General features: G+C 44.8%; 1 protein-coding gene across 2 annotated transcripts in view; it reads right to left on the bottom strand.

Moving 5' to 3' along the window:
- LOC115476700 (ras-associating and dilute domain-containing protein-like) overlaps positions 1-20,045 on the bottom strand; it is a 129,982-nt gene that overhangs the window by 6,782 nt on the left and 103,155 nt on the right. For both annotated transcript variants that reach the window (XM_030213230.1, XM_030213231.1), the window contains 6 exons: positions 18,245-18,357; positions 14,459-14,687; positions 12,128-12,300; positions 9,338-9,488; positions 6,418-6,608; positions 139-556 (listed from right to left, as the gene is read on the bottom strand). In XM_030213230.1, coding sequence (XP_030069090.1) covers positions 139-556; positions 6,418-6,608; positions 9,338-9,488; positions 12,128-12,300; positions 14,459-14,687; positions 18,245-18,357 — 1,275 coding nt within the window. The remainder of the gene's footprint in view (positions 1-138; positions 557-6,417; positions 6,609-9,337; positions 9,489-12,127; positions 12,301-14,458; positions 14,688-18,244; positions 18,358-20,045) is intronic.

The raw sequence follows: 20,045 nt of genomic DNA, 5'->3' as shown, positions 1-20,045 counted from the left end.
GTGGGTGGGCCTGGGCCCACCCTGGCCCACCCTTGGCTACGCCACTGTAGTAATCCACCTGGAAACTGGGGGACAGTGAACATAAGAGCTTAGACACTCTGAACACATGGACAGCATGACAAGAAATATTTCTGTTACCTTCTGTGGCTTTACGTTTGCTTTCATCATCTCTTCTGGGCTCCTGAACAGCTTTGCTGCAGTCATCAGTCTGCAGCGGATCTGTGCTTCCCTGGTCCGAGTTTGAAGGTGTATTAGGAGGGGTCAGAAGACAGGAGGAGTCCAGTGGCTGCATGCTTGCTTTAGGGAGGTGATTCCCCAGGCTGCTTTGCAGCTGCAGTTGTCTGAGCTTTTCCTTGAGACGCTCTTCAGAAGAGTGTAATCCTCTTCCGTGACCATTGCCACTAGAACCGAGGGAAGCTCTCCCTGCAGCCTCCAATTTCGTACGGCTTCTCTGGCGATTCAGGTGTGATTGGCTGAGGGAATTCCCATCAGTCATAGAAGAATTCTGATATTCCGAGTTCCTGTCTGTAAGGGGCTGATAGCCAGGGGCTTCATTCTGTAATACACAATTCAGAAATGAAATGTTAATAATGAACATAATTTCTACAAAATAGCGAGGGGGATGCTGATCTACCACCTGAAAAAGTTCTGTTCAGGTTTCCTTTAGAAAAAGTAATAAGCATCATGATTAATTCAGATCAACGTCTCTGCAGGCAAGTCCTACACTGTCGTGCAGCCTTGACGTATAATAGATACCAAAGGAAACAAACTAAATACTCAGGAACCCTTTTATTAAAGTTTAGCGCGTGTTAACGAACATTAGCTCCATATGTGTAAAATAAGGGTCTCTTATTTGGAAAAAAATTAAGTTCAGCTCAGCGAAAAGGCAAAGCCAAGTATAAAGAAAAACTGAAATTGGTTGAGATGAATGAAATCTATATTTTTCATAATAAAGACACTAAGGAAAACTAAATCCAAATTTGCTCTACAAACTCCAGTGTTGTTGACATTTATTACCAAATTTAATCATTCCATATAGTGAGGTTCATTTTATAGCTTATACCAAAATATTGAGTTAATAACAAAATCTGACAGCTAAGGAGGTCTTTTTAGTAGAGTCAGGTGATGCTTTAGACATGTGAAAAGTTAGGGCCTGATATTCAAAAGATTTTGTGCTCCATTTATACACTAAATTTACCCGGTATGAAAATTTACTAGGCTGGAGTATCTAAATTTATAATCAAAATTCGACTAACTTTCTAAATTTATGAGCATAAAAAGTGGATGGCGATGGGCAGATTTACGGTGGGGAAAAGAGAAATTAGGAACGCGGTACCGATTTTCAGCACTAGGGCAAATGAATGGCAGGTGCAAAGTGATAAGAATAACTTTTAGGTTCCCTAAATTATGAGGAATTTTCTGCTTAAAACTTAGTGGCACTGCAGAAAGGATGTCTAAATCAGAATTTACACTTAAAATTTATTTATGACATTTATATCCCACATTATCCCGAAAACAAGTTTGAGTTCAATGTGGCTTACAGTTTAGATTAAAAATACAGAATTTGAATTTCAACAATAGTGAAGTAGTTGAGAGTAACATATTAGCGAATAAACTAGATATTGATAGATTCGCATTACAGAAAAAAAGTGGCCTAGTGGTTAGAGCACCGGTCTTGCAATCCAGAGGTGGCCAGTTCAAATCCCACTGCTGCTCCTTGTGATCTTGAGCAAGTCACTTAACCCTCCATTGCCTCAGGTACAAAATTAGATTGTGAGCCCAGAGAAATATCCCGTGTACCAGAATGTAACTCACCTTGAGCTAAATAAATAAAGATTCTAGAATTCTAAAGCATAACAAGATTCCATGCAGAATTTCGAAGTGTAGCAACATTCCATGTAGAACCCCAAAGAGTAACAAGATTCCTTGGGGTGGAGGAGTGGCCTAGTGCTTAGAGCACCAGTCTTGTAATCCAGAGGTGACCAGTTCAAATCCCACCGCTGTTCCTTGTGATCTTGGGCAAGTCACTTAACCCTCCATTGCCTCAGGTACAAAATTAGATTGTGAGCCCAGAGAAATATCCCGTGTACCAGAATGTAACTCACCTTGAGCTAAATAAATAAAGATTCTAGAATTCTAAAGCATAACAAGATTCCATGCAGAATTTTGAAGTGTAGCAACATTCCATGTAGAACCCCAAAGAGTAACAAGATTCCTTGGGGTGGAGGAGTGGCCTAGTGCTTAGAGCACCAGTCTTGTAATCCAGAGGTGACCAGTTCAAATCCCACCGCTGCTCCTTGTGATCTTGGGCAAGTCACTTAACCCTCCATTGCCTCAGGTACAAACTTAGATTGTGAGCCCTCCTGGGACAAAGAAATATCCAGAATACCTGACTGTAACTCACCTTGAGGTACTACTGAAACACGTGTGAGCAAAATCTAAATAAATAAGATTATCAACTGGTTATTGTTATATTAACTAATGCAATGAATTCTGGAGTGAATTAGTTTTCAAGCAATTTTCGGAATTCTAAGTAGTTAGGATGACATCTACTAGATTTTGGGAGAGAGTTCCAACATGTTGGGTCCAATATAGGTGAAATCAAAGTACTGATGACATGTCCAAGTCAGGATGTCTGAAGTTTCACTAGTATCTTAGAAGAGGATGTGCTGATCCTCTTCTAGAAATACATGGTGAAATGGATGCTCATGACGCAGAGACATGCAACACAAACATTCATTTTAGAAAAACAGATGTCTAAAATATCACACTGGGGAAACACAGGAATGTAAAACATCTCTATGGAAGAACGTACTGCTTTCAAAACCTGCACCCTAGTTCACAAAATCATCTACAGTCAAGCCCTGGGATATATGACAGACCTCGTAGACCTACCAATCAGAAACACAACAAGATCCAACACGAATATACCTAAATCTCCACTATCCAAGCAACAAAGGACTTAAATACAAATCAACTTATGCATCCAGCTTCTCCTACATAAGCACACAACTATGGAACGCACTACCAACAGCCGTGAAAACAACATATGACCACCTAAACTTCCGGAAATCACTAAAAACTAATCTGTTCAAAAAGGCCTACCCTACCGACCCAACTTAAATGCCTGAACCCTGCACCACAACAAAATCAAATCTCGTAATGGACACAAACTCACTCTTCCTCTCTACGATTCCATAACGCGTCTTTCACACTAGAACCTTACTCTTCCATAACACCACTTTGTATTTGTTCTTACCGGAATTGGCGAATGCCTTTACGGTAATATGTAAGCCACATTGAGCCTGCAAATAGGTGGGAAAATGTGGGATACAAATATAACAAATAAATAAATTAAAAGGCAACATTTAATGCACCCCTTACGTCTGTGTTCACTGCAAGATCACCCTGGGAGACCCTCCAGGCCATTTACTTTGCAGAATTTTCATTTTCAGAGGATTATAATGTTTTACAGAATATTCATTTTCAGACAAACACACTGAGGCTGTAGGCATATTAATACATAGTTGAGAATGCCATGACTTTTGTCCTGAACTGAATCTACTTGAAAGTACTGTAACAGGCTTAATATTTCTCTGTTCTGAGTTTTGGTCTCTCTTCAGCTGCTACAGAGATCTGTCAATCTTTTTCATCACATTAACATCAATTTTATGTTAAAGAGTTTTCAAATTAAATTTTTAAAAACTGATTCAGTACAAGCTTATTGTCCTTTTTTTTTTCTTTGAACCCTGTTGCTATCAAACTGAAAGGCACTCAAGGCTCCCAACCAAAAGCGGAAGCCGAGGCACAAGGCAGCCCACACAAGGGAGAGCACCAGAGGGGGAGGGACCCGGCTACCCGGGTGTAGCACCCCAAGGGGAAACGGGCCCCACCAGACCAACACCCCGGAAGCACAGAGTTCCAAGTACAGGCACCGTGCCCCCCCCCCCCCCCGAAAAATCCAGGACACCAAGAACCCCCAAGGGCCTACCAGACTGGTCAGGCTGCACGTCTACCCTCTGCTGAGACTGAGAAAATACTAGCTGGTTTGGGTTCTGCATAGGTTAGTTGTACGTGTTTAAAGGTAAGTCCTCTCAGTCTCCCTCTGCTGGTAGGCATGCATAACCCAAGTGTCTTGACCGCTCTGGAGGGTTGATGAGGAAGGTTATTTTCCTACTGGTGCAAAAATCGCTGATCTGGGGGAACTCCCAGTCAGTCAGATTTGCAGGATATCCACAAAGAATATTCACGAGATAGATCGGCAATGTACTGCCTCAATTGCATGCAAATTCACTGAAGACTAACAAACCGAACTGACATCCCCTAAATCAGGTTTGACAGCCACTGCTCAAGACAAAAATTGTGCTTATTATCAGGGAATAGTACAAAACAGATGCTATTTTCATTAGACTGTAAAAGGGAATAGCCTCAAGTAACATTAGGAAATATTTTTCTCACAGAAAGGGTGGTGGACACTAGGAACAGCCTCCTAGTGGAGGTAGTGGAAGAAAAAAAAAAAACCTAACTAACAGAAATCAAGAAAAGCCTGGAGGACCCTGAATTGTGATGTAAAAAAGGAAGCTGGTGATCAGCTGTGGTCTGGTCTATTCACTGCAATGGGAGGTATACTGGTCAGATCTGCTGCATCTTCCAGTTCTGTTCTCCTGGCATAGTATCTGCTTGAGGAGAAGCAAGGTCCTCTGTCAATAAGCTTTGATTAGTATTTTTGATGCAAGGTGTGCGGAGTCTCAGGATGATGGGTGGAAACTGAAAGAGTTGGTGACCTACAAAACAGCTGAGGAGGACTTGTTTTGTTAATAGCAATAACCTCTGAGCAGCGGTCACCAATCCACCATGTCCAGAAGAGAACTCTACTAGAAAGAGACTTAACATTTATTTTCTTTATGTGCTTTCAGCTGCAGACTTAGAATGTAAGCCCACTAGGGGCAGGGGGAAAAACTCCCTAAATGTAACTGGCCTTGGAGCTAGACAATGGAGGGTTAAATGATTTGCCCAAGGTCATAAGAAGCCACAATGGGATTTGAACTGGTCTCCTCTGCTTGTTAGCCGGTCCTCTAAACGTTAGACGACTACTCATCCTTTCCATGCTGTAATTTTCAGGTGAAAGCAGACATTTCTAATATTCTGAGTAGTATACTTTCTAGGACAAAACAACATGCCGACTGTTGCTGTACCTTGGAAACAATAATGACAACATGACTGTGGCAGTGCACATGGAACAGTCCAGGTCTGTTCTAGAATTTTGCATGTTAATGACTCATTCCTCATGTGCCTTGGTTATTTATTTAAATCTCTTACTGTATAGAATACATATTTTCAGAAGCTTCCAATGCCTGTTCCTCGAGTCACCAGACCTAGTGATCAAAAGCACCACGTTTCTGGTGGAATGAAAAACTCTCGACGTTATCCCAATACTTTTCAATTAAAGTATTAAATGACAGCAAGACTTGGAGAACTGATGGTGGTAACCTGCCACCACATGACTGGGACACGGGACAAAGAAACATATTAGAGATTCTCCCTCTCTTTTTAACTTGTATTAAAACTCCTGAGGTAAAATAACATTTGGGAAAAGTTTTACCACTTGATCAGGTTTCTTAATATTTGTGCTGGTTTTCATCAGAACTTGCCTCTAGGCTATTCCCATACTGGCGTGTGTAAGGTAGGCATGCAGGACATCCGGACAGGAGAGAAGAGTTTTAAAAGCAGCAGTTATCAATGCGGATTATATAAAAAATAAATTCAAAATGAACATCTGGATCAAAAAGACAGGGGATAAAAAAAAACACGTAGGGATCCCTTTTACCAAGCTGCGATAAAAAGTGGCCTCAGCATGCCTTTATGCAGGTTTTCCTGTGTGCTACGACCCTTTTACTGCTGCCGGAAAACGGCCAATTTTCCAAATTAATGGCCATGTACTAATCTTGCCAACAGCATATGGCCATTAACAAAAATTAGGGCATGACCCCTTACTGCCACCTATTTTGTAGGCAGTAAGGCGTGCTAATGCCATGCTAATCAGTTAGCGTACAGCAATGTAGATACGCTAGCCAATTAGCGCAGAAATGTCCACGCTCCACCTCCAGAAACATTAAAACACATTTTTTAGTGGGTGGTTTGTGCGCACATTCAGAACTTAGGTGTCCCATGGCTAGGGCTTACCGTGGCTTAGTAAAAGGAGCCCCTAATCTTTTCAGGCTACATACAGATCTGTTCTAAGGATATTCTCAATGAATACTCAAGGTATTCCTTTCTTTTGGGGCCCTTGTTTCCGATTCATTTTCATATGCTGAGCCTGGAGGCGTGGCGCTCGATACCTTTCCTGGGGGTACTTGATGCAGAGATAGGGTGAAAGGAGCTGGTCGGAAACGGGTTTCAGATTAGGAAAGATGCTACCTGCTGGCGGTCAGTCTCCGGAAGGGCTTTGGTGAAGGAGATTTTGCTCCGCAGGCTCCATAAGAAGTGTCGTATGTACAGGAGATGTCTATAAATGTTGTCATCCAGAGAATCCTTGTCTAGGTCCACCTTAAACCCTTCATTGGGCAAAATAATAGGCGGGTGGTTGTTGAAAGACTCCAGGATGTCCTCTGAAAAAAGAAAAGAAAATACATGAAAGCGTTAGTACTCTGCCCCACTATGTGGAGGCAGTTCCAGAAATTTCCAACTCCAGTCAGGCACGCCAGTAAGGCTCTGTCTAAACCGTCACAGGGCAAGATAATTTTGTAAAAGCCGCATAAATTACTGCAGTTTTCAAAGGGAACATAGTGAAATAATATTACACAGAAAATCTCAGGGCAATTTGATAGAATAGCAGTGTAATTTAGCAACAGGCAGGCCTCGGTTTAAGAGCGAGCATTTACACCATGTCGATGGCATACGTTATGTGCATCCCTTGAAGCCACGCCTATAGCCTGTCTATGCTCCGCCCACCTCTATACTCCTCCGCAGTTATGTGCTGCCCTATAGATCAGTACCTACTGCACATTCGCAGCAACCTACCAATTACTGGCAACTATGATTCACGTTAATTATATCTTGACGTCTGTTTATAAAATTATAAAATATGTATCATAGTAACCAAAATACAACTAGAAGTGGACAAAATGGGTTCATTCGAGCACCAGTGGTAGGAGGAAAAGGCCTCAGACGTCACTCGATATCTTTGTCCGCCCGAACTATATAGGGCCAACACAATATTCATACAATGACCCATTTCCGTATGGTCAAAATGCTTTTTTGTCAACATTTTAATAATATTTTTAACTAATTTTTGTGGAAAACATGTTTTAAAAAATACAAGTCTCTTATGTATTTTAGCAACGTTGCTTCAAACATCTTTCGTTTCGATAATACGGCCGGGGACGCCCAAATCTCAACATTTAGGTCGACCTTGGAGATGGTCGTCCTTAGAGATGGTCGTTCCCACGTAGGTAGAAGTTTATTTCTCTAAATTTCACACATGGGGGGGGGGGAGGGGGGGTTATAATAAGAATTCTTGAACATATCACTATGTTGCATTGCTCTGTGTGATTTCACTCATGAAAAGGAATTTTTGATATAGAAAAAGAAAAAATGGCTTTTAAGGCCGTATCTTGCTAAGGATGTAAAAAGAATTGAAGCGGTGCAAAGAAAAGCTACGAGGATGGTATGGGATTTGCGTTACAAGACGTATGAGGAGAGACTTGCAGACCTGAACATGTATACCCTGGAGGAAAGGAGGAACAGGGGTGATATGATACAGACGTTCAAATATTTGAAAGGTATTAATCCGCAAACGAACCTTTTCCGGAGATGGGAAGGCGGTAGAACGAGAGGGCATGAAATGAGATTGAAGGGGGGCAGACTCAAGAAGAATGTCAGGAAGTATTTTTTCACGGAGAGGGTGGTGGATGCTTGGAATGCCCTCCCGCGGGAGGTGGTGGAGATGAAAACGGTAACGGAATTCAAACATGCGTGGGATAAACATAAAGGAATCCTGTGCAGAAAGAAGAAAGGGATCCTCAGCTTAGCCTAGAATGGGTGGCAGAGCTGGTGGTTGGGAGGCGGGGCTAGTGTGGGCAGACATATAAGGTCTGTGCTGGGGCTGGTGGTTGGGAGGCGGGACTAGTGCTGGGCAGACTTATACGGTCTGTGCCGGGGCTGGTGGTTGGGTGGCGGGGATAGTGCTGGGCAGACTTATACGGTCTGTGCCAGAGCCGGTGGTGGGTGGCAGGGATAGTGCTGGGCAGACTTATACGGTCTGTGCCACAGCTGGTGGTTGGGAGGGGGGGTTGGTGGTTGGGAGGCGGGGATAGTGCTGGGCAGACTTATACGGTCTGTGCCAGAGCCGGTGGTGGGTGGCAGGGATAGTGCTGGGCAGACTTATACGGTCTGTGCCAGAGCTGGTGGTTGGGAGGCGGGGTTGGTGGTTGGGAGGCGGGGATAGGGCTGGCCAGACTTATACGGTCTGTGCCAGAGCCGGTGGTGGGTGGCAGGGATAGTGCTGGGCAGACTTATACGGTCTGTGCCAGAGCTGGTGGTTGGGAGGCAGGGTTGGTGGTTGGGAGACGGGGATAGGGCTGGCCAGACTTATACGGTCTGTGCACTGAAGAGGACAGTACAAATAAAAAATGTAGCACATATGAATTTATCTTCTTGGGCAGACTGGATGGACCGTGCAGGTCTTTTTCTGCCGTCATCTACTATGTTACTAAGTCATTGATGTCCCTGTTTCTGTTGTATTTTATAAGTGGAATTACTGTCTGCAATTGTAAAAACTGCCCCTGAAGCAGGCACAGAGATGCAGCTATCGGACTATATTCAGTGCTGGAAAGACAGCTATCCAGCACTGAATTTTGCCACTTAGCAGCTTAACGATAGCCGGTTATATCTGGCAATATAACCGGCTATCCACCGACTTTTAAAGTGAGAGTGGCCAAGTTTGGTGGCCATATTTGGCCGCCACAACAGGTGGAATAACTTTGGACAATCCGACTATCAGCGAGGCCAGTTAAAATCAGACCGGCCACAGTTAAACCTGATATTCAACGCCGGTCCCCAGAAATGGACCGGCACTGAACATCAGGGTTTAGCGCTGACTGCAGGAGACAGCCCGGCTATATTCCGCGGTCTGAATAACAAGGCCTCAGTATTTAACGGTGACTTTTGAGGATCGGGGCCTGAGCCTCAAGTGCAGGTACATCTATAAAGAAAACAGGCTTGAAATAGGTTCCTTTGTACCCTCTTATGCTAGGTACCCCGTTAAAGAATTACCGTCCACATGTCCAATAGATACTAAATTAAGTAGAAACACATTTTGGGTTAATTGGGGTCTCACCTTTCCTGAAGGCTGCAGCATTGTCTTCCTTGCTGGGCTGCCAGGCTGTGAGACACCCCAAGCTGGAGGCCAACTGATAATTATTCAGCACACAGTGCAGCTGTGCACAGGTCAAGGCAGGGAATTCCACTCTCAGGTTGTGCCAGGTCATCTAAACCAGGATATCCAACGCAAAGATCAGAATCCCCAAATGTATTACATTTATTTCTAACGCTGCACTGAACACAAACTTGGCAGAACAACCAAGAAGCATTATTTCGTGGACATGCAATAATTTCCGAGTGCTCTTCCAATCAGCATAAGAAAAGAATTATATAACAACTGTTGGGATGAGGAATAAGATTCATGAAGGAACTGGTCGCACAATCTGGGAGCCAGATGGGGTTAAATCAGTGGTTCCCAAACCTGGTCCTGGATGCACCCCAGCCAGCCAGGTTTTCAGGATATCCAAAATGAATTATTCATGACATAGAGTTGCATGCAGTGGAGGCAGAACACACAAATCTCTCTCAAGAATATTTTGTTGTGGATATCCTGAAAACCTGAGTGGCTGGGGTGCCACATTTGGGAACCACTGGGTTAAATAATAAAGATCAACGATCAGAGATATTAAACCATACTTTGCTTAACCGAGATTGGATAGCAGAGCCGGTAGTGGGAGGCGGGGCTGGAGGTTGGGAGGCGGGGATAGTGCGGGGCAGACTTATACGGTCTGTGCCAGAGCCAGTGGTGGGAGGCGGGACTGGAGGTTGGGAGACAGGGATAGTGCTGGGCAGACTTATACGGTCTGTGCCAGAGCCGGTGGTGGGAGGCGGGGATAGTGCTGGGCAGACTTATACGGTCTGTGCCAGAGCCAGTGGTGGGCGGCAGGACTGGAGGTTGGGAGGCAGGGATAGCGCTGGGCAGACTTATACGGTCTGTGCCAGAGCCGGTGGTTGGGAGGCAGGGATGGTGCTGGGCAGACTTATACGGTCTGTGCCAGAGCCGGTGGTGGGAGGCAGGGATGGTGCTGGGCAGACTTATACGGTCTGTGCCAGAGCCGGTGGTGGGAGGCGGGGCTGGTGGGTGGGAGGCGGGGATAGTGCTGGGCAGACTTATACGGTCTGTGCCCTGAAGAGGACAAGTACAAATCAAGGTAAGGTATACACAAAAAGTAGCACATATGAGTTTATGTTGTTGGGCAGACTGGATGGGCCATGCAGGTCTTTTTCTGCCGTCATCTACTATGTTACTATCCTGCTTATAATCGAATGAGAAAAACGCCCAAGTTCCGACCTAAATCGGGAGATGGACGTTTATCTCACAAAAACGAATAAAGCGGTATAATCGAAAGCCGATTTTTGGACGTTTTCAACTGCAATCCGTCGCGGATGCGGACAAAGTTGATGGGGGCGTGTCAGAGGTGTGGCGAAGGCGGAACTGGGGCGTGGTTATCTGCCGAACAGAGATGGGCGCATTTCACCGATAATGGGAAAAAAGTATGCGTTTTTAGCTAGAATTTAGGACACTTTTCTTGGACCCTGTTTCTTCACGAATAAGGCCCCAAAAAGTGCCCTAAATGGCCAGATGACCACTGGAGGGAATAGGGGATGACCTCCCCTGACTCCCCCAGTGGTCACTAACCCCCTCCCAGCACAAAAAATGAAGTTTCTCAACTTTTTATTTTCACCCTCAAATGTCATACCCAGCTCCCTGACAGCAGTATGCAGGTCACTGGAGGAGTTGTTAGGGGGTGCAGTGGACTTCAGGCAGGTGGACCCAGGCCCATCCCCCCTACCTGTTACAATTGTGCTGCTTAATGCTTATTAGTCGTCCAACCCCCCCAAACCCACTGTACCCACATGTAGGTGCCCCCCTTCACCCCTTAGGGCTATAGTAATGGTGTAGACTTGTGGGCAGTGGGTTTTGAGGGGGATTTGGGGGGCTCAACACACAAGGGAAGGGTGCTATGCACCTGGGAGCTCTTTTACCTTTTTTTTTGTTTTTGTAAAAGTGCCCCCTAGGGTGCCCGGTTGGTGTCCTGGCATGTGAGGGGGACCAGTGCACTACGAATCCTGGCCCCTCCCACGAACAAATGCCTTGGATTTATTCGTTTTTGAGCTGGGCGCTTTCATTTTCCATTATCGCTGAAAAACAAAAACGCCCAGCTCACACATTGTTGAATAAAACATGGGCGTCTATTTTTTTCGAAAATACGGTTCGGTCCGCCCCTTCACGGACCCGTTCTTGGAGATAAACGCCCATGGAGATAGGCGTTTTCGTTCAATTATGCCCCTCAATGTTTGCTGGCATAATTTATTGGACTGTGATTACCCAACGAACATTGCACAAACACAGGAAATTGGGATAAATGTGTTCAGGACACAGACAATTGGAAAAATTTGCCATTTGGTAGCATGAGCACAGTTGCGTAGCAAGGGCGGCTGAAACCCGGGGCGGGTCACCGTTACGCACCCCCCCCCCCCCGGGTGCAGCACGGCGCACCCCCTCCCTCGGAGCGCATTCTTACCACTGGCACTCCGCCCTGAGTGCACGTCGTCGCTGGGAGCTGCGTGGGCTCCGCTGGTTCCTTGCTCTCTCTGCCCCGGAACAGGAAGTAACCTGTTCCAGGGCAGAGAGAGCAGTGAACCAGTGGAGCCAACACTCCCCTCCCAGCAGCATGCACCCGGCGCGGACCGCCCCCCCCCCCCCTCCTACGCCACTGCATGAGCAAAGAAGGAACAGAGAGAGGCCTGGAGCCCTTGTTGAAGGCATTGATACAATAACCACATCTGGAAACTGGATTCATACCTGTAACAGCTGGGAGCTGGGTGTGGCTAGGAGGTTAGCCACGCTCAAAAGCTTACTGAAGAACTGTTGTCCAAGATGCCCATAACCTGTGTTTTGTATCCATTCCAGAAGGAACCTCAGGCAGGCACGGATTTTTACCCCCTTTGACCAACGAAAACAACCCAAAGTAGGCCCTTTATGGCAGGGAGGAAAAAAGAACTCATGTTAAGTGAGGCTGAGATGTTTACCTTCCATCCATGGTCAGAGAGTGTCTTACTGAGATTCCAACACTCCTGACATATTTCAGTCAGATCTGGCCAGGGAGAGGGCATCTAATACATGTACTGGAAGATCCTGGACGTTTGTGAACTGACATGAGCAGGGCCACAGAAAGCTATAATTGCACCCCAAACCCAGAGCATCTACTCTTTCCTGATGATCCCTACTTCCCTGTGGGCCACCCCAGTCACTACTTTCTGTGCCAGCTCTCAGTTCAAAGTGGCAACAGCAACCTCTAGTGGTAGTTTCTGGAATCACTGCTGCCCGCCCTATGCTAGACCATCAGGGCATCTTTCAGGTAGGCTGGGGGGGGGGGGGGGGAGGCCTACAGGGAGATGGGAGGGGGCACCTTGGAAGGCGTGCTTTTGGGAGAGGATGGATGCACTTGGTGAGAACAGGGACAGGAAAGGAAGATGCTGGCCAAGCAGGGGAGGCAATGAATGGGGTGCAATTTTGGCATGCTTGCCACCCTTGTACCCCGTGTGGCTGCATATACCTTGCTATGACCCTGGACAGGAGCACGGGAACCACAACACAAAACTCAAGAGGATTAGGTAAATGTAAAGGTTTTTACATGTGTATAGCCCATTTTACAACAGAAAAGACCTTTTATGAAACTGTTGGCAGTATACACTCAGAAGTACATGGCAGAAAGAGGAAATGCACTTATCTGAGGGTTAAATGAAAAGTAATGCCTTCACCTCCCATAATTCATCAACAGATGGCAGCACTGACACCCTACAAATGTTCACTTATTCTTTGAAATCTCTTCCTTTATCTTAGTTGGCGAGAAGTGTATATGTTAAGAGGCTGTTTTGCTATTCCTTGGGAGATGGAAGCATACAGTGAGCACTTGGTGTGATTTAAGCAATGTGCTGTGGTGAAGAAGTCCCTCCAATTGAAATTCACCACCACATGAAGGTTGCTTATGTTGATGACTGTTTTGATCCAAGTATTGTGTATTGCTGGGCGGGACCAGAGCTGAAAGAGAGAGAAGGGAAGACTGAACTAAGCGCCGAGCCTGCACGCTTTTCACCGCTGCTGCTGCCGTAACCCCGACGAGGTAAGATGATGACTTTTAAAATTCGGAGGGAGGGGGCCTGGAACTCGAAGGGAGGGAAGAAGGGAGGAGGGGGGGGGCCTTGGAACTCAGAGGGAGGGGGGACTGGAATTCAGAGGGAAGAGGGGCAACAGAGGAGAGGGAGGGGGGAAATGCAACACCTGTAAAAAAATTTTCAGCACCCCTAATCATTTTGAAAAGTTGGCTCCTATGGCCATAGGGTGGACTTGAGGACGATAGGGAGGCAGTGTTCATAGACCCGGGGGAAGGGAAAATTGAAGTCTCGGCCATTGCACAATGGTAACACCTACTGACCAGACTTAAGAGTGCACTCCTACTGAGTTTTAGAAGTGGTCAATAACCCTGACCAAGGACTGTCAGTACAATGGCTGGGCTGGGTGTGGGTTTCTAAGGGGTCCTTTTACTGAGGTGCACTGAAAAATGGGTTGTGATAGTGTAGGCGCATGTTTAGGGTGCACGCAGTTCTATTTTTCAGCACAGCTGTAAAAAAAAGGCCTTTTTAAAATTTTGGCCGAAAACGGATGTGCGTCAGAATAAAAATTGGTGTGCGTCCATTCTGGGCCTGAGACCTTACTGCCACCCACTGACTTAGCGGTAAGGTCTCATGCGGTAATCGTCTACGCGTGTAGAAAGACGATTACTGCCCGGTTTCAGCCGCGCGCAGCAAAATAAAAATGATTTTCCACCGTGCTTAGCAGAAGCGCGTAAAAAGCTAAAATTACCACCCGAGCCACGCGGTAGCTGGGCAGTAACTCCAAACTGACGCACGTAGGACACGCATACACACCTTAGTAAAAGGGCCACTAAAATAGGAGATAAATCTCCGTGGAAGTGCAAATGAGTGCACATGACACTACAATCCAAGCTGACTGGTTCTAAATGAACTGAAAAGCCAAAGAAGTAAGAGGGCATTGCCAAGTCAAAAAAAAAAAAAAAAAAATTAAAAAAATTCCATTCCCTTTACTGCTTATAAGTTTGTATAAATCACTCACCTTTTTCAATCAGTTGGTTGAAAAGCAACGTGTTGGAGAAGAAAAACAGATAGGAAAACATTTGCGATGCGATTTCTGGGTGGACTTCATACTGGTGCAGAAGGTCCAGTGTTGCTTGGTAAATCAATATAACCCTGCACACTTCTTCGGGTAGATGGGAGGCTGCTTGCCGGTTTTCATTTGGAAACGAGTTCCCCTCAAAGAGAGCTGGCAGGGACACATACAGAGACTGCAACAAACAACAAAGGCAAGCAATCCAGACACCCGCATCACGCTCTCAGTTTCTAGGGTTTATTCTTAAAAAAGGCACCATTAACTCTGATTTGGTTACCTGTAATAAAAAGACATTACCCTTCCTCCTTCCTGGGCAATAACGTCCCTATAACCCTTTCCTGCATACCTAACAGAACCTGCGCTGTCTGCTAGGTCCCAGCCAAGGATTTTATATGATCATGTATTTTGTATATATGTGTTTTGTTTTTTAATTTTATTTATCATTTTACTTAATTACATTCACATTTATCACGTAAATGTAAGGAAAAACAGAAATTAATATAAGGAAAAAGAAAAAACATTTTCTCTCAACAATATATATAATTGTCCACAATTGGGGGATCCAAGATCAGGAAAACAATCTCAAAGAAAATAAGAAAAACACAGAATGGTTAATCTTACAAATTCATATTTTCTGAGGGAGGAAGGTTAATCGGTAATTGCAGCCAGTACAGTGGTAACTAAAGGAAGTTGCTGCAGAGGGTTCTTCATCTGTTCTTTCAACTCCACAAACTCTTGTAATTTCTTGGGTTCAACAAATAAGTAATAAGGAAATAAAACAATTATAAGGGAATCGCTCTAGGAAGGTCCTGCCTAGGGCAATGATTCTTGGCTTAAACGCCAAGAGTTCACACCTCCTAGTCTGCGATTCCCTTGATATATCAGGAAATATATTTTGTATATATGTGTTTAATGGGCTCTGTATTGTACTTTACAAAGATTTCTGAAAGAGAGGCAGATTACGGAAGAGAACAGTTAAGTAAAGGGCTTACAAACACTGTGAAAATATGAAAGTATCTAGCTTAGTTTTGCTTCCTACAAATGTGTAAATGCTATAACATACCCCAAGAGACTTCCACTTAGATAGGATAAATTCTCTTTCAATATAAATATGCGCTCAATAGGTCAGGTTACAATACAAACAAAACATTTATCTTTGGTAGGAAACCATGTTATTCTCTCTCCTTCTCTGCTCATATCCAGCAGATTGCCAAGACCTGTCGTTTCTTTCTTTACAACATCCGTAAAATCCGCCCCTTTCTTTCCGAGCACCCTACCAAAACCCTCATCCACACCCTTGTCACCTCTCATTTAGACTACTGCAATCTGCTTCTTGCTGGCCTCCCACATAGTCACCTCTCCCCTCTCCAGTCGGTTCAAAACTCTGCTGCCCGTCTCGTCTTCCGCCAGGGTCGCTTTACTCATACTACCCCTCTCCTCAAGACCCTTCACTGGCTCCCTATCCGTTTTCGCATCCTGTTCAAACTTCTTCTACTAACCTATAAATGTACTCACTCTGCTGCTCCCCAGTATCTCTCCACACTCGTCCTTCCCTACACCCCTTCCCGTGCACTCCGCTGCATGGATAAATCCTTCTTATCTGTTCCCTTCTCCACTACTGCCAACTCCAGACGTTGCGCCTTCTGTCTCGCTGCACCCTACGCCTGGAATAAACTTCCTGAGCCCCTACGTCTTGCCCCATCCTTGGCCACCTTTAAATCCAGACTGAAAGCCCACCTCTTTAACATTGCTTTTGACTCGTAACCACTCGCCTCCACCTACCCTCCTCTCTTCCTTCCCGTTCACATTAATTGATTTGATTTGCTTACTTTATTTATTTTTTGTCTATTAGATTGTAAGCTCTTTGAGCAGGGACTGTCTTTCTTCTATGTTTGTGCAGCGCTGCGTACGCCTTGTAGCGCTATAGAAATGCTAAATAGTAGTAGTAGTAGTAGTAGTAGTCTCTTGTAACCAGAGCTAATATTGTGATGTCATAATGCCTCAGTCCACCAATAAGAGCCAACCTCATCAGTGATGTCACAATGGCTTGATTGTCCTATACTTGGCTCACTTTTATTACATAGCTCTTTGAGCAGGGACTGTCTTTCTTCTAAGTTTGTGCAGCGCTGCGTATGCCTTGTAGCGCTATAGAAATGCTAAATAGTAGTAGTAGTAGTTATTCCTGCAGAGAGAGTCTGAACGCTACATTTCTACTTGTGCCACTATAAAGAAACCAGAAGTTCTCTGGCTAGTGAGCTACCTATCTCGAGATTATCTGCCCGAGTTGACAGCAAGGATCCACAGAAAAGTTGAAGTCACAGAGTGCTATTCATTTATTTTTTTTTTACTTCTCTGGAAGCAGGTCCCCACCCAGCTCACACTGGCAACCTTTCTTTTCTTCCAGTACACTGTCAGCGCTGTTATAACTTCCTTGCCAATGGCCATCAGGGATAGTTGTAACTTGTGCTGACTAACCAGAAATCCACCCTAGAAGTACAGGGTCACCTCCATGAATGAGCTCATTATTCACCATCAGAGTAGTTACTGTACAAAGAATTTCAAAGGAACATAGGACGGCTGGATAAGTTTGTGTACCTCATTCTAAATGCATCTGGGGGTGGGGGGGGGGGGGTGTTATATACTCTAATGTAAGGAATTTTCCACAGCTATGTTGCAGGGAGGGGAGGAGCGAGGCAAGCACATTTTTCTGAGACGCTGTTCCTATTTCAGTTTGCAGTTCTTGGCACGCTTTGGAATACGTGGAAAACAATTTCATAACTCCAAATCCAAACAATATAGCTTCTGTAACACCGTTTGGAATGAATACAAATAACCCCCCGCCCCCCCCCCCCAAAAAAAAAAAATGTTGCAGCAGCAGGAGGTAATGGAAGACCTTACAGCACTTGAAAACACTCTTTCTCTCTCTCTGTCTCTCCCATTCTCCAAACTTTCTCTTTTTCAACAGCTTCTGCTAGGTATTATTGTAGAATTTATGATTAGAAGCGTTAGGGGTGTGCATGGGAAAAACATTTTTGGAAGTACACATGCCACAGGGGGTGTTCTAGGGAATACGCTGGTCACCCAAACAGAAATGCAATCTTGAAGTGAGGAAGCAACTTCCCATCCAATTATTTAAACCCCTTTCAGAGAAAGAAGGAAACAGCAGTCAGCAAGTGAGGGGAAGGGGGGAGGGGGAGAAGAACTGGGACTCCTCTGAGTATCATCCCTGCTCCAGATCAAATTCAATTTGCTATGTCCTTTGCGTTTTGTTTTGGAGCTTAAACCCTAAAGTGAGGTGCCCCTCTGCTCAATTGATGCCCAGCTCAGGAGCTGCACAGTCCGCCTGTCACCATCTGCTGGAGACAGAGAAATACTGAGCATCAAAGACTACACAGTGCCCTTATTGGGCGAAACATGCAGGCCATTTTTTTTTCCTCTGTCTTCATCCACTGGTCAACGGGTACAAGCCTACAGGTTTTGAACTGGTCTGGTGCGGGGATGTTTATGTTTCTCCTTGTTTTCAAAGAGACATATCCCTCATACAGCACAGGGTGCAGGGACATAACCATGCAAGTCAGGTCATAGATAGAATGACTTGTACAAACATTAGAGTTAAGAGATAATTATAGATATGAGACCTGTATGTTTTACACTGTGTTTTTACCAGTGTTGCACAACTGAATATTTTCGGACCTTATCTTACTGTCGAGTTGTGAGGTGGTAGATACGTACCTTGGAGATGTAATACACACACTGTTGAAATGTGTACATGATAACTTCTTCCAAAATAGTCATTGCTTCCTCGCTGGCTGTGATCGTTGAGGAAAACAGTGATTCCTTAGAACCTGAAGAAGACCAGAGCAAAACTTATGTCGTAAACAATGATATCCAACCGGTTTTGTATCAAGCAACTCTCAATAGTTCTGCTTTATTGATGAGACACTTTGTTTTTACAAAATAATTTTAATTAGAGGCTCTCAGAAGCCACTTAAGGGTTATCAAAACTCTGACTCTTCTAGATCATTAAGAAGATTTTCATCTAAAATTCAAGGGCTCATTTCTAAAACCTGTTAAGAACCATTTTTGGCAAAAAAAAAAAAATGAACTATAGTTTGCTATGGACAAAGGATATTATCTACCAATGTAATTAATTGTTGAGATGAAAAACGTTGTTTGTGCTTCACCTGCAGCCAAGTTAAAATAAGATTTGCTTCCAAAATCAGTCCAGGCAGACGTTAATTCCAAAACCAGTTAAGTCTTGTAGCCAATAGAGGAGGCTCTCGCAAGTCATGTGACTGACCCAAAACAATGTTTAAGTCTTCAAAATAAACCTTGTAAACACACACATTACGATGTCCAGAAAAGTGGCAGAACATAAAAAAGATAAAACTGCATAGTTCTGATGGAAAATCGCCAACTATCCCGTGCAGTCATCGGCCAAAGACTATCAGGGAATCTAAGCTTCTGCTGTGTTGAAGACTTTCCTCCACAGACATCGATGATTTTTGATAAACAGTATGAAATGAATGACAAGGATAAGCAAGACGCATTTCTTCTGAGGTGTATGACTGTGTCGAAACCAAATCATGAATGCAATAATATATTAGGTAAGAAAGGCATGCAGTTTTGATTTTTATACTGACCCTGATAGGGTCTTCTAGGGCAAATCAAATTACTTGAAATTTTGTTATGTTTTAAATAGAGAATAAAAATTCGGTGTTGTGTAGTGACTTGTATCAGTGGCGTTCCTGGTGGGGGGGGGGGGGGTGGTCCGCCCCGTCCCGGGTGCACGCCGCTGGGGGGAGGTGCTGCGCATGCCTGTCCTTCGTTCGTTCCATGCTCCCTCTGCCCTGGAACAGGAAGTAATCTGTTCCGGGGCAGAGGGAGCATAGAATGAAGGACAGGCACGCGCGGCACCCCCCCCAGCGGTGTGCACCCGGGGGGGGGGGGGGGGTCGTGCTGCACCCAGGGGGCGGGGCGCATCGGCGATCCGCCCCGGGTGTCAGCCCCCCTAGGAACGCCACTGACTTGTATTTTTATTTTATTTATTTATTGCATTTGTATCCCACATTTTCCCACCTATTTGCAGGCTCAATGTGGTTTACATAGTTTTGTTATGACATAGTCTTTCCAGGATATCAGATACAATTAGTCATATACAGAGAAGGGAAGAGAGAAGAAGGTTTTAAGCAAGATATGATAGAAAATGGATTTTAATAGCTGGGTTGGTTGGTGAGGTAGTTTTGTAAGGTTATGGGCTCTCTTTGTAGGCTTTGTTGAAGAGATGTGTCTTCAGGGATTTGCGAAAGTTAGTTATTTCGTCGATAGTTTTCAGGGTAGTGGGTAATGCATTCCATAATTGCGTGCTCATGTAAGAGAAGGTAGTAGCGTGTGTCAGCTTGTATTTTAATCCTTTACAGCTGGGGAAGTGTAGATTGAGGAATTTGCGGGCTGATCTTTTTGCGTTTCTGGGAGGTAGGTCCACGAGGTTTAGCATGTAGATTGGGGCGTCTGCATGAATGATTTTGTGTAC

This window comes from Microcaecilia unicolor, chromosome 8 (genome assembly GCF_901765095.1).
Source record: "Microcaecilia unicolor chromosome 8, aMicUni1.1, whole genome shotgun sequence".
In the NCBI taxonomy this organism is placed as follows: Eukaryota; Metazoa; Chordata; class Amphibia; order Gymnophiona; family Siphonopidae; genus Microcaecilia; species Microcaecilia unicolor.
This window is presented reverse-complemented; position numbering and strand designations above follow the sequence as displayed.